Source organism: Alosa pseudoharengus, unplaced genomic scaffold (genome assembly GCF_046254945.1).
Source record: "Alosa pseudoharengus isolate Yale_2024_CS ecotype anadromous, Long Island Sound unplaced genomic scaffold, YU_APseudo_1.1 YU_APseudo_1.1_scf_21, whole genome shotgun sequence".
Lineage (NCBI taxonomy): Eukaryota > Metazoa > Chordata > Actinopteri > Clupeiformes > Clupeidae > Alosa > Alosa pseudoharengus.
Genome location: NW_027468674.1, coordinates 4,432,151 through 4,457,998, shown reverse-complemented (window position 1 = coordinate 4,457,998; position 25,848 = coordinate 4,432,151). Strand labels below are relative to the sequence as shown.

Sequence of the window (25,848 nt, the reverse complement as noted above, 5' to 3'; positions counted from 1 at the left end):
TCACTTCTCACTAGATATGGACAAATGTAAGCAACAAACACAAAACACAAATCACATTTTAATTCTTTACTTTTCTCAGCTATTATAGACATTGCCGCAAAGGATTGTGGGTAGTAGGGAGCAAGAAGGATACATCAGTGCTGCCTTCAAAAACGACTGTTATCGGGATAATTCTAAGATAGCTTAGAAGGCAGCAAAAATAGCTTTTTCGGTTTCAAACCGCACGAACCACTGCCTCGCTCCCCCGTTAGATATCTTAAAAGGTTTTACCCGTTTGAACCGAACCACTATCTGACTGCACATACGACACCTGAAGACCAACACACACACACACACACACACACACACACACACACACTTTCAAAGCAACCCACACTCCTGTTCAGCCTTAGGGGGTCCCTGGGGTTCTCGGTCCAGACCAGAAGTGTGTGTTCTCTGGTGGCATGCGTACTGTTGTTTTGTCATACACACACTGACCTGTGGTGCGTCAGCCAGAGACCACGTTTTGTGAAGTTGTGGAGTTCGGTGTCAACAGACGCAACAATCCTAGAATGGAACAGTTCATAGTGTTCTTAGACGGAACACTGTTCCAGAACACTCAAACAGTTCCATCAAAGATCAGGCCAGAGCAGGACAAGACGGGGCTAAGTGACTGTCACCCGTCACCTGCAGACTGCTCTTTGATTTGATGGAAGTGACCACTTGACCCGCCATCTGTCTGAGACACAAAGACAAAGCAAGAGCAATGCAAATGCACACACACACACACACACACAAAGGAACTCTTCAGCAACAGCGACAATCCTCCCAGCACCACCCAACACCAGTCGAGACCGCCTGTCTTTCTGGCTGGTGCACCGTGTGTGTGTGTGTGTGTGCGTGCGTTGCCTAGTTGGACACACTCATGAGAGTACCATGCTTACTCTTCAAACCTTCATCATGAGTATCACAGCTCAGACGCTCATAGAAATCTCAGTGTCTGATTCCACTTCAAGCCAACACACACACACACACACACACACACACACACACACACACACACACACACCAGGTGATGGGTAGGTCAGTTTATGACAGATGAACACAATGGGCTTTAGGTCTTTAATCCATTGTAACTGTGGGATAAAGCGGAGAGAGAGGGGGATGAGAGAGAGAGACAGAGAGAGAGAGAATGAGAGAGGGAGAGAGAGAGAGAGAGAAGAGAGAGAGAATGAGAGAGGGAGCAGAGAGAGAGAAAAGAGAGAGAGACAGAGAGAGAGAGAAAAGAGAGAGAGAATGAGAGAGAGAGCAGAGAGAGAGAGAGAGAGAGAGAGAGAGGGAGAGATAAACAGGAAGTGGAGGGAGAGAGAGAAGCCTCTGCCTTGGCAACTGCACACTGGTTATCCTGTCGAGTGTCGATCACACCACTCTAACTGTAAACCCCTACACACACACACACACACAGTAACTGCAGCATTCATTCCGACACAGAGTGAGCGTGTGTGTGTGTCCGGTGTGTGTGTGAGAGAAGGGGGGGTGGGGTAGTCTCTCATTCACTAATCCCTGGCCCCACCCCCTTGTAGAATGACATCTATTTAGCAAGATGACTCTCTTATCCAGCTTGGCCTACAAATCACAACACACTTACATTACACTTACATTACACTTACACTACACTTACACTACACTTACACTACACTTACACTACACTAGCATTACACTACACTTACATTACACTTACATTACACTTACATTACATTATACATGTATTCATTGAGCGAGCAGACTGTTGTCCAAAGTGACGTCCATATGCCAACTGCATCACAAGGGATCACAGTGTCCCTGGAGCACCACAGGGTTAAGTGCTCAAGACCACAACAGTGGAAGCCGGGAACAGGAACTCACTCACACAAATAAACATGAGGCCAAATTAAAAGCCTAACCCCGCAACACCCCCCCCCCCCCCACACACACACACACAGCTGTACTAATCAAATGAACATTTACACTGCTGTAATGTTTAACTCTGCTAGGATGAGCCTGGGGGAGAAACTACAGCTACACAACACCAGCATATCCCTAGACCAGCCACACACACACACACACACACACACACACACACACACACACTAGACCAGCCTGGCTATACCCCATACCCACTTCATCAGCATATCCCTAGACCAGCCTGGCTATACCCCATACCCACTTCATCAGCATATCCCTAGACCAGCCTGGCTATACCCCATACCCACCTCCTTCCAAATGGGCCCACTACCATTCACACACACACACACACACACACACCGTCTATCATGATATAGTCTCACAATACTATGCCAGAGAAAGTAATTAAAAAAAAATATACAAATCTTATTAGAATAGAAGAATTATTTTAATCTTATTCTATTACCCTTCTTGCCTCAAGGTGCACATAGCTCTGCAATGAAAGGGTTTCATCCCATTTACACAGTACAACATAGAAAACCATTGTGTGGCGGCCAATGTTGATATGTGGTGGTCAGTGTTGATATTGTGGTGGTCAGTGTTGATATTGTGGTGTTGATATTGTGGTGGTCAGTGTTGATATGTGGTGGTCAGTGTTGATATTGTGGTGGTCAGTGTTGATATGTGGTGGTCAGTGTTGATATTGTGGTGTTGATATTGTGGTGTTGATATTGTGGTGGTCAGTGTTGATATTGTGGTGTTGATATTGTGGTGTTGATATTGTGGCGGCCAATGTTGATATGTGGTGGTCAGTGTTGATATTGTGGTGGTCAGTGTTGATATGTGGTGGTCAGTGTTGATATTGTGGTGTTGATATTGTTGTGGTCAGTGTTGATATTGTGGTGTTGATATTGTGGTGGTCAGTGTTGATATGTGGTGGTCAGTGTTGATATTGTGGTGGTGATATTGTGGTGTTGATATTGTCGCGGCCAATGTTGATATGTGGTGGTCAGTGTTGATATTGTAGTGGTCAGTGTTGATATGTGGTGGTCAGTGTTGATATTGTGGTGGTCAGTGTTGATATTGTGGTGGTCAGTGTTGATATTGTGGTGTTGATATTGTGGTGGCCAATGTTGATATGTGGTGGTCAGTGTTGATATTGTGGTGGTCAGTGTTGATATGTGGTGGTCAGTGAGAGAGCGGAGGTGCATAGAGGTGTTCCACATGAGCACAGACATTTAGAAGGTGTTTTTTAACTGTATGCCATCACACACAGACATTTAGAAGGTGTTTTTTAACTGTATGCCATCACACACGGGCATTTAGAAGGTGTTTTTTTAACTGTATGCCATCACACACGGACATTTAAAAGGTGTTTTTTTAACTGTATGCCATCACACACGGGCATTTAGAAGGTGTTTTTTTAACTGTATGCCATCACACACGGACATTTAGAAGGTGTTTTTTTTAACTGTATGCCATCACACACGGACATTTAGAAGGTGTTTTTTTAACTGTATGCCATCACACACGGACATTTAGAAGGTGTTTTTTTAACTGTATGCCATCACACACGGGCATTTAGAAGGTGTTTTTTTAACTGTATGCCATCACACACGGGCATTTAGAAGGTGTTTTTTTTAACTGTATGCCATCACACACGGGCATTTAGAAGGTGTTTTTTTAACTGTATGCCATCACACACGGGCATTTAGAAGGTGTTTTTTTAACTGTATGCAATCACACACGGACATTTAAAAGGTGTTTTTTTAACTGTATGCCATCACACACGGGCATTTAGAAGGTGTTTTTTTAACTGTATGCCATCACACACGGGCATTTAGAAGGTGTTTTTTTAACTGTATGCCATCACACACGGGCATTTAGAAGGTGTTTTTTTTAACTGTATGCCATCACACACGGGCATTTAGAAGGTGTTTTTTTTAACTGTATGCCATCACACACGGGCATTTAGAAGGTGTTTTTTTAACTGTATGCCATCACACACGGACATTTAGAAGGTGTTTTTTTAACTGTATGCCATCACACACGGACATTTAGAAGGTGTTTTTTTAACTGTATGCCATCACACACGGGCATTTAGAAGGTGTTTTTTTAACTGTATGCCATCACACACGGACATTTAGAAGGTGTTTTTTAACTGTATGCCATCACACACGGGCATTTAGAAGGTGTTTTTTTAACTGTATGCCATCACACACGGGCATTTAGAAGGTTTTTTTTTAACTGTATGCCATCACACACGGGCATTTAGAAGGTGTTTTTTAACTGTATGCCATCACACACAGACATTTAGAAGGTGTTTTTTTAACTGTATGCCATCACACACAGACAGCAGACACTGATGTTGGGCTGGCATTCCTCGCCACCTCAGGTTGTATTCCTAGCCGCCCTAACTGAGGTTGGCATGGCCTTGGCAGGGGCACGGCGTACCAGTCTGGGCACAGTTGGCATGGTGTACTGGCCAGCGTCCTAATGCCCGCGCCCTGAGCCCAAAGGATTTAGGCCAGAACACAATGAGTCCCCATCTGCCAAGGCAAACCACAACTGACCTGCCAATTACCTCACCGGGATTGTCTCCCGGGACAACGGTTACCCTGCAGATGCTGTTGCTAGGCGTTATGCTGAACGAGACCCCCCCCACCCCCATCAGAGAGATTAGGAATTGATTTCAAAGGTGGGGGTTCAACTAAGTTCTGCTGACGCTTGCATTCTTCACTAAGGGTTCTGGGTGTTCTGTGGGTGGAAAGAGGGTTTTGAGAAAGAATGTTACATCATGGAGGTTCTAGAACTGGATTAATCAGTGGGAGGTTCTGAGAGAGCTGAGGGTTCCTTACATTGGGGTTCCTTAATTTTTGCAGGGTTGTGGTTCTCACCCCATGTTTGTTGCTTGGTGAACTAGTTCATACTGGCTCACTTCAGCCATCCATTGGCCTCCCCACAGCTAAAATTCACCAGCTAAAATATTTACTCACACACACACACGCACACACACACACACACACACACACACACACACACAAAGTAACCATTAACTAGCATGCAAACAAGAAATGCAACTCCTACAAGCAATTAAAATCTTCATTATAAACGACAACAATGTTTATTACATTTAAGTGGGGAATGTGTCAGCCATTATTATTAGAAGGACCCGACCACCCAAACACACACACACACATCCTTCCACCAGGGAGTTGGCCATTCCTCTGTGGTGACTCATCTGGAGAGTTCAAACAGCACACACACACACACACACAAATGCATGAGTCATTTGGGAAGCCTTAAAATGGTCTCTGCGGGTAAGATCCGCCCCCCATCACAGGGGTGCGTTTCCCAAAACAATAGTTGCTAACCTGTTAGCAACTTCGTTGGTTGGCAATGGGAAATCAGCTATGGTTTTGGGAAACGAGCTCCAGGTCATTAGTGTGCAGACCAGAGGAATGGACCGGACAGAGGGAGAACCGAGAGGAACCCGCAAAGAGGCCCGGAGAAGCCTGCAGGAACCGAGAGGAACCCGCAAAGAGGCCCAGAGATGCCAGCAGGAACCGAGAGGAACTCGCAAAGAGGCCCAGAGATGCCTGCAGGAACCGAGAGGAACCCGCAAAGAGGCCCAGAGGAACCTGCAGGAACCGAAAGGGACTCGCAAAGAGGCCCAGAGATGCCTGCAGGAACCGAGAGGAACCCGCAAAGAGGCCCAGAGATGCCTGCAGGAACCGAGAGGAACCCGCAAAGAGGCCCAGAGGAACCTGCAGGAACCGAAAGGGACTCGCAAAGAGGCCCAGAGATGCCTGCAGGAACCGAGAGGAACCCGCAAAGAGGCCCAGAGGAACCTGCAGAACCGAGAAGAGAAAGATGGTCTTTTTCCACCGACAGAGAAACGGTTCCGTTTCCAAACCAACATTTGAACCGTTCGCTCAAACAAAAAACGGTTTTGGAATGTGACATTTTGATTCGGAGCTTGAACAAGAAAATAATAGTTCTACCGCTCAGAGGGGAGAAGACTAAAGTATAAGCATGAGTTTTCTGTCCATTATCAACTGTTGCCATGAATAAACAAAACTAGTCAACTAGCATTACACTGCAGACATTAATCAACATTTTACACAGCTAATTTCTGCCCTTTTAAAGGGCTAACGGTCATATCATCATCCCATTTATGCACATCATATGCATGCAACACCCTCTGTTGATGATACATCCTTGGTTCCATGTAATGTTGATGACACATCCTTGGTTCCGTGTAAAACTGGTGGAAATGCGGCAGACTCACTAGATAGCACCAAAGTTCAAACAATTCTGAACCAAACCAGTTCAAGAACGCGTTCTCTGCTGTTTGAAAAACGCCCTGAGAGTACACATAAGAACTGAGTACAGAACTCTTAGGAACCTAGATAGCCAAAATAACTTTAACATGGAAGAGGCAGAGGGGCCTAAAGAACATTCTAGAGCAACCTAAAGAGCATTAAAGATTAGGAGAGACATTATCCTGAGGAACCCTAAAGGGCCCAAAAAACCATTTAGAGTAAGAGGTACAAGAACCTAAAGCCTACTTTACATGTAAGAGACTTGTGAAACTAAAGAACCTTAAAGAGGAAGTGGGAGAGAGCAATAGATAGGAACCTAAAGGAACTTTCAGGAGGAGTGTTTGGAACTGTGGAACTCAAGAGTTCAGGTTGAACATTCCAATCCAGCCATGTCAGCATCTGCCATCTGCCTCAAGCGCCAATCAGGAAGCAGCTCAAACAGCCAATCAGGAAGCTGCCTCCCACATTCCATCACAAGCTGCTGTGAGATCAGCAAACACAAGAGAGACCCGTGTCCAAGAATGAGCTCAGTCCAGCCAGACCGACCCCCCCCCCACACACACACACACCTCCCTCTCTCCCCTGCCCTCTCTCTCTATCTCCCTCTCCATCTTCCTTGTCTGACCATTTCTCTCTCTCCTCTCTACTTCCTCTTCTCTTTCTTTTCCTCACGGTCATCCTGGGTTCCTTTCTTCTCTCTTTCTTCTCTTCTCTTCTCTCTTTCTTCTCTTCTCTCTCTTTCTCCTCCTCTTTTTTCTCTCTTTTCTCTTTCTTCTTTCACTCTACAGTATATTTTCCTCCATCCATCTTACACCTTTTACTTCACAACATAGCCAGTCTGGTGGACCGACCAACCACACACACGCACACACACACACACACTTTACGTGTCGAGTGTACAGGCAGATGACAGCACCCGAAATACACACTCAGGGAGGCTCACACACACCCACAAAACTTCCTAAGTTTCCTCTCCAAACAGCACAGAAGAAAATAGCAGCAGTGCGTGTGTGTGTGTGTGTGTGTGTGTGTGTGTGTGTGTGTGTTTCTCGCCTCTCACCCAACACCAACACACAGCTCCATGTAAGGAGTGCTGGAAGGAAAGAACTTTCCTCCTGTGTGTGTGTGTGTGTGTGAGAGAGTAAAAGAGAGAGAGAGAATGAGAGAGAAAGGGGGAGAGGCAAAATAATAGAGACAGAGGGAGAGAAGAGAGAGAATAAGGAGAATAAGAGAGAGAATAAGGAAAAACACAAGAATGACAGAAGAGATATACAGAGGTTTGGGTCTGAACTACAGAGAGAGAGAGAGAGGGGGGAGAGAGAGAGAGAGGGGGGAGAGGGGGAGAGAGAGAGGGGGGAGAGAGAGAGAGAGAGAGGGGGAGAGGGGGAGAGAGAGAGGGAGGGAGAGAGAGAGAGAGAGAGAGAGGGGGAGAGCAGAGGTGTTCTAAGCCCTACCCTCCTGACAGAACCTCCAAATGGAACACTGTGTTCTTTACGCTCTTGGTGCTGTTCTGAGACACAACACACACACACACACACACACACACAGTCTGACCACAGGAAGAGTGAGAACAATAAACTCTTACAGAAACAACAGCCTGTATCTATTACCAACATACAAATACAGCAACACACACACACACACACACACACACACGAGAGAGGGGGGAATGGCAGTGCTTGGTCCACGTCTGTGTCCAGATTAGGGAATGCTCAGCTCCCACAGGGTCTATCTGAGCTGGAGCAGGAATAACCCAACTCCACTGAAACATGATCCTCTCAGTAACACACACACACACACACGATGATGACCACTTAGTAACACACACACACACATTGTGAGCTCTCAGAAAGTGTGAGTGTGTTTGTGTGTGAGTGTGAATGCATAACTGTGTGTGCGTGTGTATGTGTGTGTGTGTATCTGCAGGCAATGAGTAGCATGAGTGTGTGTGTGTATCTGCAGGCAATGAGTAGTATGAGTGTGTGTGTGTGTGTGTGTGTGTGTGTGTGTGTATCTGCAAGGAATGAGTAGCATGAGTGTGTGTGTGTGTGTGTGTGTGTGTGTGTGTGTGTGTTTGTTTGTTTGTTTAGTTGTCTGTGTGTGTATGCAGGGGAGAGACAGTTGTAAATCTAATGGCTGACAGTAGAGTATGAGAATGCAGTCTCTTAAACACCATTCATCTTGTTACACACACACACACACACACACACAGGCTTGGCCGTACAGCAGGAAGTACTCGAGTGAGAGTGTGTGTGATGGTGGGGATGAGACCAGTCAGAGGCATGGAGGCTCTGAGAAAGTGATCAGGCCGGAAAACAATTGACAAAGACAGACACGTGTGTGTGCGTGTGTGTGTGCGTGTGCGTGTGTGTACTTCTTAGCATCTGGTTTTAAGGGGTGAGTGAGGCCCACACTATCCGACTAGAAGTGTCGTCTATTGAAAGTGTGGAGAGCACGCACACACACACACACACAACAGTGAGTTTACAGCTACCATTTGCTGACCTTGAAGCTGAGCCAGCTGGACTATGGGTGAGGACATTCTCATTCTATACTCCGACCAGAGCTAGTGAGCGGTGCGAATATCCCGCTCCTCGCTCAGGTGGCTGTTCACTCGGCCGCTCCTCCGCTCAAATTCACGTCAGGCCGCTCCGCTCAATTTCGCTCCCCGCTCCACTTTAAAATCCTCCCGCTCCAGTGAAATCGCTCCACGCTCGCTCCAATTTAAAGGAGGGAGAAATAATCTACAAGCCAAATTGTCACCTTAGAAAACTTAAATCCCAAAGAACTAAGAGCAACGACAATGTCACTCATAGAACATGTATTGTAAAAGATAGCCTAATGCAACACCGACAGTGCAACAACGAACAAGCTTGCCAACGTCAATACACATTAGCCTAAAACTATAGGGACGTGGGATTAATTGCCTAAATAATGGTTTAGCATGCGAGTTTTACTTCAGCCTTACTTAAAGCATAGGCTATTCAAATTGCTCACATTTTTCTTTGCTCTCCGTATCACAGTCATGTTTCCGCGAAATGGTCCTTAAATTCCAAAATAAATCTCAGTGGAACAGTGTCACTCACCACATAGTTGTTCTTGCTCTACATTGTTAGTATCTAGTTGTTTTGTAGGAATGGTAGCCTATGCTTGTAAGCCCTATGACTTTCAGTTTCCTTTATAAAATATTTAGCGACTCCATCCCCAACGAACTTAGGCTATGTAACGTCGGCATGCTGGACTAGTCCTATGTGCTACGGACTCTGGGACAATGCATTCTGGGATACGGGGGAGAACTCTGGGGGGTGTTTGTGTGTGTTAATGTCTTTATTTACTGTTTTAATGTCCGTGTTTTAGTGTAGCGTGTTACCCTTTTAGGTCTTCCTCGTGTGTGATCCTTTTTGTGTGGGGGGCTGCGTCCACCCCTGTATGTGTAGTGTGTGTGTGTGTGTGTTTGACATGCCTATGTGCGCTGTTCTCGTCATCTTCTCCTGATTCTGAATGCTAGCCTATAAAAGCTTCTCTTGAACAAAGTTCTGGCTATGCTTAATACGTTACAGTTCTGGTCAATATGTTTGTTTTGAATTGTAGCGGTCTTGGCTACATTATGCAGACGTGAGTTCAGGATGGATTTGGGCATGCCTCACACTCGTGGCGTGAGCGGTATCGGAGCGAGGCATTGGAGCGGGGCAGAGCGGCCGCTCCGGCCTCTGAATAAAAAAGCTCCGCGGTCCAATACATTTCCATCCTCGCTCGCTCGCGCTCCGCTCCGCTCACTAGCTCTGACTCCGACACATATGCAGTCCTATAGGACACACACACACACACACGGGACTGTACTCTTACATAAAATCTCACACCAGTGTGTGTGGACACGTATGCAATCTGGTGTGTATGTGTCTGGAGCCTGGTGTGTGTGTGTGTGTGTGTGTGTGTGTACACAAGGGAAGGGGGCGTGGCAGGCAGCACACACATTCCCAAGACCCAGAGCGAGAGGGAGAGAGAGAAAGAGAGAGAGAAAGAGGGAGAAAGAGGGAGAGAGGAAGAAAGAAAGAAAGAAACAAACAAACAAACAAATGTGTACTGAAACACATACAGGAGAGCAGGAACCAGCCATCACACACACACACACACAGAGCTTAGAGACATATGCTTGTGTCAGCGCAGGTCTCATGTATATGCACATATGAGTATATTGTGTGTGTGGCTCCCTCAACCTCCAGAGGCAGCGAGAGCTAGAGAACTGAGGTGTGTGTGTGTGTTTTCTTTCTCCATAATAACACAGAAGAACAACAGGCACTCTGTGAGCCAGACCGAGAGAAAGAGTGATGAAGGAAGAGTAGGGCGAAAGAAAAGAGGAATGGCAGAGAGAGACAGAGAGAAAGAGAGAGGGACAGAGAGAGAGACAGAGAGAAACAGAGAAAGAGAGAGAGAGACAGAGAGAGAGGGGGGCAGTGCTGTTTATTCTGCAGGTTACAGTACAGTCTGCTCACCACCTCATTGCCTGGGCTGAGTGATCCGTTAGGCACGCACACACACACACACACACTTGCCACAATAGAGCCGATATGTCTGGGAAACAGAACACTTCTGGCTCTAACCACAGTACCAAACAAACACACACACAGACACACACCCCAAACGGCTCAGCCAACTGGCATGTCCATGTGTCGGGAGAAGAATAAGCTAGTGTGCTATCCGCATAGCAGCCCACAGCCCTGCACCCTTGAGTGCTGAGGCCAAACGCTTCTCATGAGCCTGTGTGCAGTTGGCCAAGACATCACACACACCTGTCCACCCCCCCTCCCCTCCCCTCTCTCCCATATTTCCGCTCTTCTGTCTCTTTCTTCCCTTTGTCCCTCTCTCTCCCCAGCTCTATGGCACTGACCCGCACGCACGCGCACACACGCGCACACACACACACACACACACGACCCGAATGCTCTGGCACCACTTGAGCCTCATCACACGGTGTAGGCTACATGTTCTGCACATGCAAATATAGCGCGTGTAAGCACGGGCCCAAATATAGACGGTCTCTCTCCAATGTATTGACCGCTGGTATGGCGCGGCTCCGGTTACCGCCCCCGTGGGCATATTCTAACTTAGACATCCCACTATTTTGGACGCCCCGTATTAAATGCGCAAAAAGTAAAGGTCAGAAACGCCGAACCGCGCGCTCCGCTTTGACAGAGGCGCGGCGGTAAGTCATGTATCTCTCACAGCTGAGTATCGGTGGCCAGCTTGGCTTACTTGCTTAGTGCACACATTTGCCCACGAGCGGCCCTCGAGTCGCTCAATATCATGCGGGGCGATGACCTGTGAACTGGCTTTAGTATTTAAGCCACTAGACTTCCTCAAAGCCGACGGCGCAATAATATAGGCTACCTGCCAACCAGCAGAGAGAGTGCCATCTTAACGGAGGGGGTATAAACGGGATGATACATTCTAGGGAAAATTATCCATAAGACTTTGAAAATGACAATAGGCTGTTCACGGTCAATCACGATGAATGCATCATGATTAAAAATGTCCAAAGACGACTTGAGGAGAACACCTAAACTTCCAAAAGCAAGGGCAACGGCGAGTTCGTCACTCGAGATGCGTGCGTTAAACGCTGAGTTGAGCGGCAACAACAATTTATCGAGAGCGTGCAGGTTTAAACCCCCGCCGTCGTTAAACCACTTATCTGCGGTTTACCAAACATGTGTGCTTCCGTGAACTGGTTAACCACACAGGCTAGTTCGCGTGACAGCCTTGATAATTAAAAGTTCACCGTTATTAGAATGTAAACTTCGACATCCAGGGCGTGTGGCGTGGCGCACTCACCTGTACGGCTTCGACTACAGCCTCGACAACAGCAGGCTGCTCGACCACTCCAACGTCCTCCACTACGGGGGGAGCGGCCACGGGCTCCTCAACCTTCTTCACGGCTTTTTTTTCGGCTTCTGCGGATACCGTGGTCCCAAAAATCGGGTGGTTCACCAAAACAGGAATCTCCAGTGGTTCGGATGGAGTCGCGTGGTGGACTTCAACGGAGCGAGCGGGAGCCTCCTCATGCTCATGGTGCTTCTTCTTCGGTGCCTCTTTTACTGGTTTCTTCTTGAACAAAATTGACCCGATGATAACGGCAACAACTGTGAAAAAGATAGCCGGCAGAATCATCGTCGCGTCTAAAGCCATGGTTGCGGTGCGAGTGCGTTCTGACCGAATACACGAATGCTACTTAAGTGGTGTGTGATTGTTGGTTGTCCTCTCAGGACATGTAAAGCGCCCCGTGCGTTTCGCAGCTCCCGTCTGTGCCGTGTAGATTAGAGTCGCACTCAGTTCACCGCGAGAGGAGCATCCCGTCCGTGTGCCTCAGCCCAATCTGATCAAGCTGCGCGTGTAGGCTCCGTATCATGCTTCAGCGGGGCGCGTCATTTCCTCCACGCGGCCAAACAGAGCAAGCGCTGCTAGCATCTGCGCCAGGCTGGCTTGCATAATCACATGTAACTTTTAGGTAATGAACAAATTTGAACTATTGCCCCGTTTCCTGATTTAATAAATCGTCTTCATTATGTAAATTTCCCTCATTTAATAAATCGCTTTTCCCCTCATTCAATAAATGAAGAGACCACAAAACAGATAATACATCTTAACACTAAAACGGAGATGTAAAAAATCTAAAGTAGATTAAAGGGGATATATATAAAAATGGTCTTCAAGGTATGGAGTCTTTAAGGAATGAAGCAGACAGCTGCATCTACATACATCTCTCAGTCCAGACCTAGCTTTTATAATAGGATTACACATTTTCAGTCACCAACATCAAACCGAATGACTCCAGAAAAAAGACAACACATTAAATTTGATACATAGAAAAATTTATTGAATCCATAAGTATTTCTTTTTCATTTCCGCCTGTCTCCGTGAAGGAGTGGTTCCATTTTCACACCTGATCCCCAAAGGTGTAAACCATCAACACTTTCACCCCATCCAGAACCAATCAGCGCTGAGCTGCGGAGACAGCGAACCAATCAGCAGTAGCCTGACAGGGTTCCCCTCCACACAGAACCAATCAGGTACAGGCGTCAACTCGTTTTCAAAAAGCCCTCTTCACAGAGAAAACGCACATCACCTGACGCATTTTGCCTTTAAGAATGCTGACTCATACAGGAGACAGCATGATGAACCTCACCAACCCTGATGGCCACAACCAGACACCATGAAAACAAAAACAGGAACAAACAAACAAAACAAACAAAAAAGTAAACAATCAATCAGACTACCTGGCACACAAAACAGGCACTTTTAGTGGAACAGAAGCTATGAAGAAACAGCAACATGACACACACACACACACACACACACACACACACAACGCCACAGCACTTTGAACCCTTTAACACAACTGATCATAACACACACACACACACACACACACACGGGTCAGTTAGCAGCTACTGGGCTTCGCTAATCGGACCCTGAATGCTGGGCCCTACAGGTACGCTCACGTCATGGTCTTCACAGCTGCCCAGATGGACCATTCTGAAGATGGCTCTAACACGAGACTGCACACTTTAACGTTGTATACAATAAACGCTGATTTTTGAAAATGCTGTTTTGCGTGGAAAGTGTGTGTGTGTGTGTGTGTTATGCAAGGGCACACTGATGCCCCCTACTGCCCAAAGAGTGAAATGCTGATATGGAGCTGAGGGAGACAGAGAAGTCTCCAAATCTAAGACCCAACACAAAGGCCCCTTTTCTTTTAATCGACTAGAAAGAACCTCCACACTGGTGGGACCTACTGCAAGCCAAACTGGACTGCAAAAGCCCTTTCCTTCCCGGATCTAGGGAAGGATCAATCACTGGAGATATTGTCAGACGATTCTTCCAAATACACACACACACACACACACACACACAGAGAGCGGGGCACTCTGCAGCATAAATAATGGGAAAAGCATGATTGGTTGGGCTCGGGGAAAAGTTGGCTCTGCAGCCTGGGAAATAGGGTTTAGGCCCGACTATGGGCCGGAACCAGCTGTATTTCAGGCCAGAATCGGCAGGCACCTGGGCGAGGTTCTTCACCTGGAGACTCAGCAGATATGTTCACTAAAGCATGTAATGGCACGGGGCGCTTGATAAAAGCACGACGGCGTTTAAGGAGACGGAAACACTCCGCCGCAGCAGCAGCAGCAGGTCTCAAGGGGTCAAAGGTCACGGGGTCCAGAGCTCCACTGATCAAGGGAACATCTAACTAAACCCCGATGATCGACCATAAACGATGATCATCTAACTCTGGGCCAAGTCCGGGCCTGACCACATCCCAGCGTTGCTGTCGGGTCGAGTGGCACCAAGCTGAGAGCTCACGCGGAGATGCCCTCCAGCTCTCCTGGGGTCAAGGGTCACCGGTCCAGAGTTCCACTGATCAGTAGCCCAGTCAGACACACGATAACGTGACCAGGATCTCACATCAAATCTACGAGCTGGCTTCAACCTTCGTTTCCCAGAGTGCATCTGGGCGTGTGTCTATGTCTCAGGCTGGCTTCAACCTTTGTTTCCCAGAGTGCATCTGGGCGTGTGTCTATGTCTCAGGCTGGCTTTAAACTTGGTTACCCAGAGTGCACCTGGGCTTGTGTCTCTGTGCCGGGCCTAAGACTGTAGTGCGCTAGGGAGCAGGTGAGAGAGCCAGGCTCCCATTGGATGGTAGCTCAACCAATCCCCTTCGTTCAGTAACAGGAGGGCTAGGTAGGCTCTAATCACCACATCACTCATTAGAAGGGAGTGGGTGTGAGTGTGTTGATTAAGTGTGTGTGAAAAACAAAATCATAAATCTAACCGTGTGTGTGTGTTGATTAAATCTCCAGTGGCCTAACACCCATAATCATGTTATTCCTGGCTCATCATTAGAACAACACAGGTGAAGAAAAATACACTAAAACAAAAGCAAACAAAAACATCTGCCTCAGTTGCAGATATAAAAGTGGTTGTGTGTGTGTGTGTGCGTGTGTGTGAGGTGGAGGGAGTGTATAGTTCAACTAAAATTGAGTACAAAGCAAGTGAGATTAAAAGGGAGTGTGTGTGTGTGTATGTCCTGAAACAGTGTGATTGATCAGTCCAACAGGAACAAGAGGCTCCATCAAAAGAATGTTTGATGTGGACACCATGACAACCAGAATTCTGTTCTCATCACCACAGTGACCAGTCTGGTCTCTGAGCAACAGCCCATTAATGTGGTCAGTGGGCAAATCTAATCTTGTCCAGGTTCTCAGCACAGCTGTGACCGACTCACAGTTAAGACCCCGCAGCCTGGGATGGCCTATTGGACACAGCGCAGCTGCCACCAGACAACTGATCTCACCCGGAACCTTTTACGGGATCCGGAACCATATGGAACCCAGAACAAGAGCACAGCATGGTTCAGAACCATATGGAACTTAGAACAGGAGCACAAGATGGCTGGTTCAGAACCATATGGAACCTAGACCAGGAGCACAGCATGGTTCAGAACCATATGGAACCTAGAACAGGAGCACAAGATGGCTGGTTCAGAACCATATGGAACCTAGAACAGGAGCGTAGACCTGGAGATCTCTGGGTTGACACAGATATAAGCTTTGCTGTCGCACACACATACACAGCAAATTGACGCAGCGGAGCACAGTGGCAGCAGCCAGAGGTCTGGTCCACCCTCTCATCAGCCCAATGAGTAGTGCATCCGTCCCCGCCCTTAAGTGACACGCTCCGATTATCTCACACACACACACACACACACACACACACACACACACACACACACACACACCTATTCACACACCCTTACACACACACACACACACACCCCTATACACACACACACACACCCAAGGGACGGCTGACTGTGGAGTGTAGCGGCCATGTTTTACAAACTCCTCATCAATCAATCAATCAATCAAACAAATCAATCAAATAAATCAATAAAACAAGCGAAGCAAGTAATCACTGCTCAGCTAATCACTTGCTGATGAAAAATATAGCTTTTGTGAGTTCCATAGGCAAAAGAAAAATGGCAGAGGAAGTCTTTAGCGTGAGTCATTAGCGTGAGTCATTAGCGTGAGTCTTTAGCGTGAGTCATTAGCGTGAGTCTTTAGCGTGAGTCTTTAGCGTGAGTCATTAGCGTTAGCGATCGCCCTCGAAAGTTTGGTGTGCTGAAGAGAGTTCATAACCATCATCTTCATCTTCATCATCATTATCATCTTCGTCTTCCTTATCCAAGAGATAAGCGACTCAGACATCTCAGTCCTCCTAGGACCCATGTGCTATCCCAGAGTCCTTTGCAGCGTCTCAATTCTTCTTTATGCTACAGCATATTGAGAGAGAAAAAGGAAAAATTAAAAAATTGTCGTTTTGTTGTTATCCTCCAGTCAAGCCGCAGCAGTTGATGATGACCCCCTCAATGGGGTCGTCCCCATGGCAACGGCATCAGCATCACTGCCTCTGGGTCGCAGCAGCTGTCTGGCGCCAAGATGGAGGGAGGAGAGAAGAAAGGGAACGATGGAGAGAGAGAGTGAGAGAGAGAGCGAGAGAGGAACACAGGCAAAGTCGGAAAGAGAAACGAGAGACAGAAAGTGAAACGGCAGAGAGAGGAAGAGAGGGAGCAAGAGAGAGAGAAATTTGAAGAAGAGCGAGAGAGAAGAGAGGAGAAGAGGAGAGAAGAGAGGGAGAGGAGAGAGAGAGAGGAGAGAGATGCGATTAGGGAGAGATGAGGGAGAGAAGCACGAGATCGATTCAGCCAGAAAGTGAGGAGGCGTAATTGGTGGTGGCGAGCGGTGATGTCACCGTGACGAGCTGCGCTCTTTGCTGACGCAGTCGTCCTGCGCGGAGATGTCGCCGTTACCCATCATGCCACAGGTGCGCCGCTTCTTCCTGCGGTGAGACATGGGCTCCCCCTCAGAGCCCGAGTCCTGCAGGAGAGAGAGAGAGGGAGAGAGAGAGAGAGGAAGAGAACGGGGGAGAAGGAGATGGAGGGATGGAGAAGGGGGGAATGAGAGAGAGAGAGAGAGGGAGGGAGAGAGAGGGAGGGAGAGAGAGAGGGAGAGAGAGAGAGAGAGAGAGGGGGAGAGAGAGGGAGGGAGAGAGAGAGAGGGAGAGAGAGAGGATTAACACTCATTTGATAAAACGTTGCTATATACTCTTTCAGTCATATGGATGGGGGGCATGTCCATAGCTGCGTTAGCTACACACTTGGGGGGGGGGGGGGGTGCATGTCCATAGCTGCGTTAGCTACAGAGTGACACTTGGGGGGCGTGTCCATAGCTGCGTTAGCTACACTCAGGGGCGTGTCCATAGCTGCGTTAGCTACAGAGCTACACTCAGGGGCGTGTCCATAGCTGCGTTAGCTACACTCAGGGGCATGTCCATAGCTGCCTGGCTGCGTTAGCTGCTGGCCGTAGCAGTGACTTTTTGCTTTTCCCCTCACAGTACTCGCGACCTTGAGAAATGGAGATGTGAAAACTCGCCGGCCAGCAACCAGCAGTTCCCTTTTCAGACTGGGACAATTAACTTGTAAAAGGGGCACACACCACCATGGAGAGAGGGAGAGAGAGAGAGAGAGAGAGAGAGAGAGAGAGAGGGAGGGAGAGAGAGAGAGAGAGAGAGAGAGAGAGAGAGAGAGAGAGAGGGAGGGAGGGAGAGAGAGGGAGGTAGAGAGAGAGAGAGAGAGAGGGAGCAGTAGTGTGTGTGTGTGTGTGTGTGTGTGTGTGTGTGTGTGTGTGTGTGGTAGGCCCATGCTAGGTGGTACTCTGTGTGTGTGTGTCTGAGATTCCACAGCAGGTTCAGATTACAGAAGAACATGCTTGCTCTGCAAAATCCCAGCAGTGCCTTCAATCTCGCACTCACAGGGACCCCCCACCGCCCCACACACACACTCATCAAACACACACACACTCTCATCAAACACACACACACACTATACTGACAACTTACACCTTCAGAGTAAAGCTGGCAAGACCTTTGTTGCAAATCCAATTCTCCCTCATTCTCTATACCACACACACACACACACACACACACACACACAGACACACAAACACACGGCTTTCGTTTGTAAAATTGAACTGAACGTTTCTTAAAGACAGCATTAGCATGTCAATCAACACCACTTTTGTCTCTGAACATGACTAAACACACCAGCCCAGTTTAGGAGCAACTGATAAAGTCTGCCTTTTTGCTTCACCTTTTGCCGATCTCGATGGTTCAAACTGCACATATTCTCAGTTTAGGAGCAATTGATAAAGTCTGCTTATTTGCTTCACCTTTTGCCGATCTAGATGGTTCAAACACATATTCTCAGTTTAGGAGCAACTGATAGAGTCTGCCTATTTGCTTCACCTTTTGCCGATCTAGATGGTTCAAACTGCACATATTCTTCATCAAATGAACTCGTTATGCCTATATTTCTGTCTAATATCACTAACTTTAACATCATTAGAAGAAAACAGCCCATGCTACGCTGCTACACTAATCTCAACGTTGTTTTCTAACAGAAGTTGAAAGTTTCAAGTAGCCCACCTGTGACATCCTTAGGTATTTCTCCTTGTGTGCGTGTGTGTGTGTGTGTGTGTGTGTTTTATATGAAATCTATGAAACTGTAATAAAGTCAGAATGCAGGTGAGGAACAGGTGCTCTTTTGGAGGGAACATATGGATGGATGAATGCAGGGGTCATATGAATTCAGCAGAGAAATTATATGAATGGGTGAATACAGATGAGGGAATATATGAATGGGTGAATACAGATGAGGGATTATATGAATGGGTTAATACAGATGAGGGATTATATGAATGCAGGAGAGGGATCATATGAATGTGTGAACACAGATGAGGGATTATATGAATGGGTGAATACAGATGAGGGATTACATGAATGCAGGAGAGGGATCATATGAATGGGTGAATACAGATGAGGGATTATATGAATGGATGAATGCAGATGAGGGATTATATGAATGGATGAATACAGATGAGGGATTATATGAATGGGTGAATACAGATGAGGGATTATATGAATGCAGGAGAGGGATCATATGAATGGGTGAATACAGATGAGGGATTATATGAATGGGTGAATCCAGATAAGGGATTATATGAATGCAGGAGAGGGATCATATGAATGGGTGAATACAGATGAGGGATTACATGAATGCAGGAGAGGAATCATATGAATGGGTGAATACAGATGAGGGATTACATATGAATGGGTGAATACAGATGAGGGATTACATGAATGCAGGAGAGGGAACATATGAATGGGTGAATACAGATGAGGGATTATATGAATGGATGAATGCAGATGAGGGATTATATGAATGGATGAATACAGATGAGGGATTATATGAATGCAGGAGAGGGATCATATGAATGGGTGAACACAGATGAGGGATTATATGAATGGATGAATACAGATGAGGGATCATGTGAATGGGTGAATACAGATGAGGGATTATATAAATGGATGAATACAGATGAGGGATTATATGAATGGATGAATACAGATGAGGGATTATATGAATGCAGGAGAGGGATCATATGAATGGGTGAACACAGATGAGGGATTATATGAATGGATGAATACAGATGAGGGGTCATATGAATGGGTGAATACAGATGAGGGATTATATGAATGGATGAATACAGATGAGGGATTATATGAATGGATGAATACAGATGAGGGAATATATGAATGTAGGAGAGGGGGTCATATGAATGGGTGAATACAGATGAGGGATTATATAAATGGATGAATACAGATGAGGGAATATATGAATGTAGGAGAGGGGTCATATGAATGGGTGAATACAGATGAGGGATTATATAAATGGATGAATACAGATAAGGGATTATATGAATGGATGAATACAGATGAGGGATTATATGAATGCAGGAGAGGGGTCATATGAATGGGTGAATACAGATGAGGGAATATATGAATGGATGAATACAGATGAGGGATTATATGAATGGAAGAATACAGATGAGGGATTATATGAATGGATGAATACAGATGAGGGATTATATGAATGCAGGAGAGGGATCATATGAATGGGTGAATACAGATGAGGGATTATATGAATGGATGAATATAAATGAGGGATTATATGAATGGATGAATACAGATGAGGGAATATATGAATGGGTGAATACAGATGAGGGAATATATGAATGCAGGAGAGGGATCATATGAATGGATGAATGCAGGTTTCTAGGTTGATAGTTTCAGACCAAAACCCAGGGATTAAAGTGAAAAAAAATTATTTGACTGAACTTTTTTCAGGCCATAAGTCATACGTTGTTCATATCTACCTATAGAGATAGCACCCCTTTTGCGGTCGCAACCTATTGGTTTTTAATGTACAAAAAGATGCAAACAGCAAAGTAAAGGGAGTATTCACCTTATTCACAAAGCGGCCATTGTTTAAACCAAAACGAGGCTACAGGGTACACTTACTATATAATTAATGCCACCTACTGGTAAATGCATAGAACATAACAATCCTATGATTTGTGTACCCTGTAGCCTTGTTTTAGCGGCCAATGGCCGCCATGTGAATAAGGCGAATTGCGAGTGTTCTTGATTGAGATTGAGTTTTCCTGATGAACAAAACGATATTTCAGTACCATCCCTGACCATTGCTGACTAGCCATTGCTGTTCTTTTCTACTGCAGCAATATTGTAGAAAGGCTTTAACTTACACTCTTATTTAATTACTTCAGGCCAAAAGTGTTTAAAGGGGAGAATTTTTTTCTTATTAATATGCAATTCAACACCAAGTAAAATCTACAAAATCAAGTTTGCAAGACTATTTCCTCATCAAAGTAACGAATCAGAACATTCGAGATATTGTTGCCTCATCCGCATAAAAAGGTGCCATGTGTAATGTCCGCCAAAAAATCAATTCTTACTCCACATTCCATAAAAGATGGGAGCAGTATACCTCCGAAAATGAGTTGGTCTACCCTAGAGTAACAACCAAGAAACGTGTATTGCAGTTTGGCTGGCGGTTATGTTGCCCGTATACCGCCTCCCATGGCCGAAACTGGTATTATGACACCTGTCGGGCTGTGGCTAGTAATTTAGCATGCTAATTCAGGTTGATATCTCTGCAGCACTATACCTTGTCATTTTTTTAATGACATCATCGCCCTTATTTCTTCTCATTCTTTTGATGCGTGTATCTCATTTTTTGGATATTTTTACCTCAATTCTTACACATGGCACCTTTAATGAAAACATGGTAGTTTTGAGTTTTACAGACAACTCAGTTTTCCAATGAGCAGCAATACTGTGTGTGCTCATGCAGGAGGTCTGCACATTTGATAACGGTAATCTGGAGAGGGCGCTTTTGTCTTCAGCAACAGGTCGTATAAGGTTGACAAGAGGTTGCGATATGCCGGGGCGGAGCCAGAGGGGTGGCTTGAGATTCGATTGGCCACCCCAGGTGCCACCCCAAATCCTAGTCTACGATTGGCCGTTAACATGGTCTAAGGCGGGACCTTTCTTGATGCACTTGCAGCAGTTTGAAGTGTCAGACGTCAGAAATGTAAGTGGCAAACACGCTTGCCTTTATTGGCCTGCGGCACAATTGAACTGCGGACCGAAAGGTTTCCCCGATCAGGAAACACTCCTTAATTCGCAACTTTGTGTAGGCTTAACAGAGGTAGCCTAAATATCGTGCCTATGGCGATGACAGCTTTAAAAAAAAAAAAACATTTATTTCACTTGTCTCGCTGGATTGAAGGCAGAATGTGGGCTGTTGCGCAAATAGATGAATGAGGGTCAGGAGATTCCGTTAACAAAAACCTAGCAAAAAAGTTTTGCTAACATTTTCTCCATTATTATCGTAAAATATGTCTCCATGCAGGACAGGGCTGGTTCTAACCTAGGCTAGGCTACTATATTTGGGTGGGCTGGTAGACATTTTGGGTGGGCAACATAGCAAAGCTGTCAAATTGGATCATAACATAAACACAAAACAAACACAAAACAATCAGTACTACCTAGCTTGAGTTGCTGCAGCCAACAGCCAGGGATAGGCAGTATGTCTGATACATGTATTTAAAATACAAAATAGTATGTAGTCATTTTTATATTATTTAGTTGGAAAAAAATGACATCATATTTTGTATCAAAATACTTTATAGGTTTGTAGTTTAAAAATACTGCCAAATACTTTTGGTAAAGCCAATAACCTACTTTTGGTGATGTGATTATAAAAGTGCAAAACAATGAATGCAGCACTGGTGCTGAATTGTAATTTGCCCAGAGTTGTTGTGATCAGAATATTGAGATTCAGGCAGTAACATGTACAGTAGGTTGCTCACACACACAATACACTCCCTCAAACAAACCTCAAGTTTCTTGAGAACTTTAGTCATCCAATTCGAACACATGGAACCGGTTATGTGGTTAAGTTGCACCATTGTGCAATGTGCACAATGTTTGCTCACATCCAACAATACACTCCTTCATACCAACCTCAAGTTTCTTGAGAACTTTAAAGTTGTCTATCTGTGAGTCACAAACACGACTGACCCCCTTACTCAACAGTTCACGATGATGACAGATATTATATATTTTTTTATGCTAACACGCTCAGTCAAAACCGTCCGTCGCAAATTGTGAAACACATTGTTGGACACGTCATAACAGACGGGATAATAAATTGCATAGGCTACGGTTTATATTGCGTCTTTACACATGTTAAGCCCTCCTTACACTGACAGACTTTGGAAAGATTTGCAAAGATTTGGAAAAGATTTTTGAAAGACTACAGTCTCAGACCCTCTCACATCTAAAGACAAGTAGTAGAAGTCACTGACTATGATTTTGCAATCAGACTGCAACTAGATTCCTTTAAATTATTACCCATCGTGCAATAGATAAACAGGAACTGAAATAATAGCCTACTGAAGTCAAAGTCGTATTTTCGTGTTTCTGCAGCATTGTTTCATGCGTGACATCCCTAACCGTAGAGTTGTTCTGTCACATGGAAGAGCCGACTAAATATGTATAAGAAATTACAAATATTATAAGAATAACAAATAATCATATAGGCTACTGCTGTCGCCTACTTTGCCCCTTCCTGTTTGGTGTTGGAGAGAGAGAGGTCACTATTTGCATGAGCCACGACTAGAAAGACTTGCGATAATATCGTCGTAACGGCAAAACTAGAAAAGGACTGACTCCGACTGACTTAAAACCGCCGATTGGCACCTTACACTTAACGATCTAGTTGACGGGAGCGCGCCGCGATTCCAGCACAACTCCCATGATTTCTGTCCGACTTTGGAAATGTAGTCGCCAAATGTGATAACAGACCAAAATTGTACAATGTAAGGCCGCCATTAGTTGCATTGATTAAAAACTGTAACACTAATAGGCTACATCGGGTGAAAGCGAAACTCATGGCTGACTTATCTTCTTTAGCGGTCACTGATTGAGACACAGAAAGTTCTCAAGAACACTATTAGGTCTTTAAAGATTTAACATCACACACATTAATTAATCGGACCGCCCCCCCTCCTATTTTTTTTCTCATCGGATCTGCATCGATCTCAAATATGGCATTTCTAGAATCAAATTGACGGAAATCCGTTGCACGACGGAGAACTTTAATCCTTGCAAAACCCAACACTTCTTCAAAGCAGGTATGTTGGCTGTTTGCTGGTTAGCTCGCTAGCTCTAGACTCAAACATTACCTCTACGAAGCCACCTTTTACCATTGAGTGCAAGCAAAGTGTGTTAGCTAGTAGCTAGTTAATTTCGGCCCAAACTGGCTTCTCTGAAGCTAAGTGAGCGCATAGCACGGGTGCTAAGTCACCAGGTAGCTAAGTGAGCGCATAGCGGAGATTAAGTCAGCAGGTAGCTAAGTGAGCGCATAGCACGGGTGCTAAGTCAGCAGGTAGCTAAGTGAGCGCATAGCGGAGATGCTAAGTCAGCAGGTAGCTAAGTGAGCGCATAGCGGAGATGCTAAGTCAGAAGGTAGCTAAGTGAGCGCATAGCGGAGATGCTAAGTCAGCAGGTAGCGGTGAGTGGAGGCGCCCGACCTGTGTTTGTGTTCCTCAGCTGGTTAGTCATGCAAGCTCTCCGTGGCCTGGTGGGAGGCAAGTTTTAAACAGTCAGGGTCTCTCGTGTGTGTGTGTGTGTGTGTGTGTGTGTGTGTGTGTGTGTGGGGGGGGGGGTCTTGTGTCTGCTTTGCCACTCGCTTTTCAAGAAGATTCATAGGCAACACCCACAAGGCCTGCTGCCTACAGTTCCTCAAGTGCAATTAATCTAACTGCTACACACACACACTCACACACACGCACGCCAACACCTTGCTGTATTTAAGGCCTTGCTTCACACACATGTGTGCATGTGTATCTATAAATGTACAGATATGCACGTGTACACGCGCACAAACACACACACACACAAAACACAGAGAGAAAATAGAGCACCACTATTTCATATAGTTACTAGATTTTATATTTTGCTATTAACAATCTCAGATATTTTCTCTAAAAATAAGACAACAAAAAAATATGAAGGTGTGTTTAAGATGTTGAGTATCAGTGAGTGTGAGTGTGTGTGTGTATGTCTGCGTGTGTGTGTGAGCTGGCTACTGTAATGGGTTATGTAAGTGTTATTTCATGTCTGTGTGTGTGTTTGGACATACATGGGTGTGTGCCTAAAGGTGCATGTGTGCTAAAAGTCACATGTGTCTCTAACCCGTGACAGTGTGTGTGTGTGTGTGTGTGGCAACAGGTGCTGGCTCCCATCAGTACTGCATTAAGGGAACTCAACACCAGGAGAGCAGAGTTAAAGCTACTGGAGATTAGGTGTATTTGTGCAGGGACTGCATGTACAGTACCTTACATAGTGTGTGTGTGTGTGTGTGTGTGTGTGTGGATGGTTGCATGTTGTGTGTGTGTGAGTGTGCATGTGAGTGTGAGTGTATGTGAGTGTGTGTGAGGGTGCTTGTTGTATGTGGATACCTATACACTCTTACTCTCACACGTGTGTGTGTGCATGTGTGCATGTGTGTGTGTGTGTGTGTGTGTGTGTGTGTGTGTGTGTGTGTGTGTGTGTGTGTGTGTGTGTGTGTGTGTGTACGAGAAACAGTGTGCATACATTTGACAGTACTTGTCCATGTAATAGAATGTGTGAGAGTTTAGGAGTGTGTGTGTGTGTGTAACAATGTGTGTGTTTGCATTTCTATAGTGACTGAAGTACATTAAAGTCAGTATCTTAACAGTAACCATACACACAATTCAAAGAGCTCAGTATAGGGGACTCTTACTTTTATGAGATATTGATAAAGCACATCAGAGGCACCATCTCATATGCCCCAAAATATACTTTGTGATCCACATTTATTAAAAATTAAAAATTATTTATTAAAAATTAAAACATAAGGCCAGGGGGGCAAACAAACTTCTTTGATTTGCTGCATAAGTAAATGGTATATTTTATAAGCCAATTTTTTTCACTTAACTTTTAGAACTATAGCTTATATAGCTTATAACTTTCATATCGCTTTGAATAAGAATTAGAGCCGAATGTACCTGTAGCTAACTCAATCTACTCATAATATATA

The 25,848-nt window shown here is 45.5% G+C and overlaps 2 protein-coding genes across 11 annotated transcripts in view; both read right to left on the bottom strand.

The window, feature by feature from the left end:
- LOC143137483 (uncharacterized) overlaps positions 1-12,645 on the bottom strand; it is a 37,418-nt gene extending 24,773 nt beyond the window's left edge. For 4 of the 8 annotated variants that reach the window (XR_012989978.1, XR_012989975.1, XR_012989977.1 and 1 more), the window contains exon 1: positions 12,078-12,645. Coding sequence is in view for 4 of the 8 variants with exons in the window: in XM_076297704.1 (XP_076153819.1) it covers positions 12,078-12,431 (354 nt within the window). In the remaining 4 variants the exon portion in view is untranslated. The remainder of the gene's footprint in view (positions 1-12,077) is intronic. The other 4 variants (XM_076297704.1, XM_076297707.1, XM_076297706.1 and 1 more) reach the window with 2 other exon arrangements.
- Positions 12,646-13,097: 452 nt separating this feature from the next.
- Positions 13,098-25,848, bottom strand: part of jmjd6 (jumonji domain containing 6, arginine demethylase and lysine hydroxylase) — a 21,348-nt gene continuing 8,597 nt past the window's right edge. The window contains exons 8-9 of one of the 3 annotated variants that reach the window (XR_012989969.1): positions 14,786-17,176; positions 13,098-14,730 (exon numbers count right to left, since the gene is read on the bottom strand). Coding sequence is in view for 1 of the 3 variants with exons in the window: in XM_076297700.1 (XP_076153815.1) it covers positions 17,048-17,176 (129 nt within the window). In the remaining 2 variants the exon portion in view is untranslated. Of the gene's footprint in view, positions 17,177-25,848 lie in introns of all 3 variants that reach the window. The other 2 variants (XR_012989968.1, XM_076297700.1) reach the window with 2 other exon arrangements.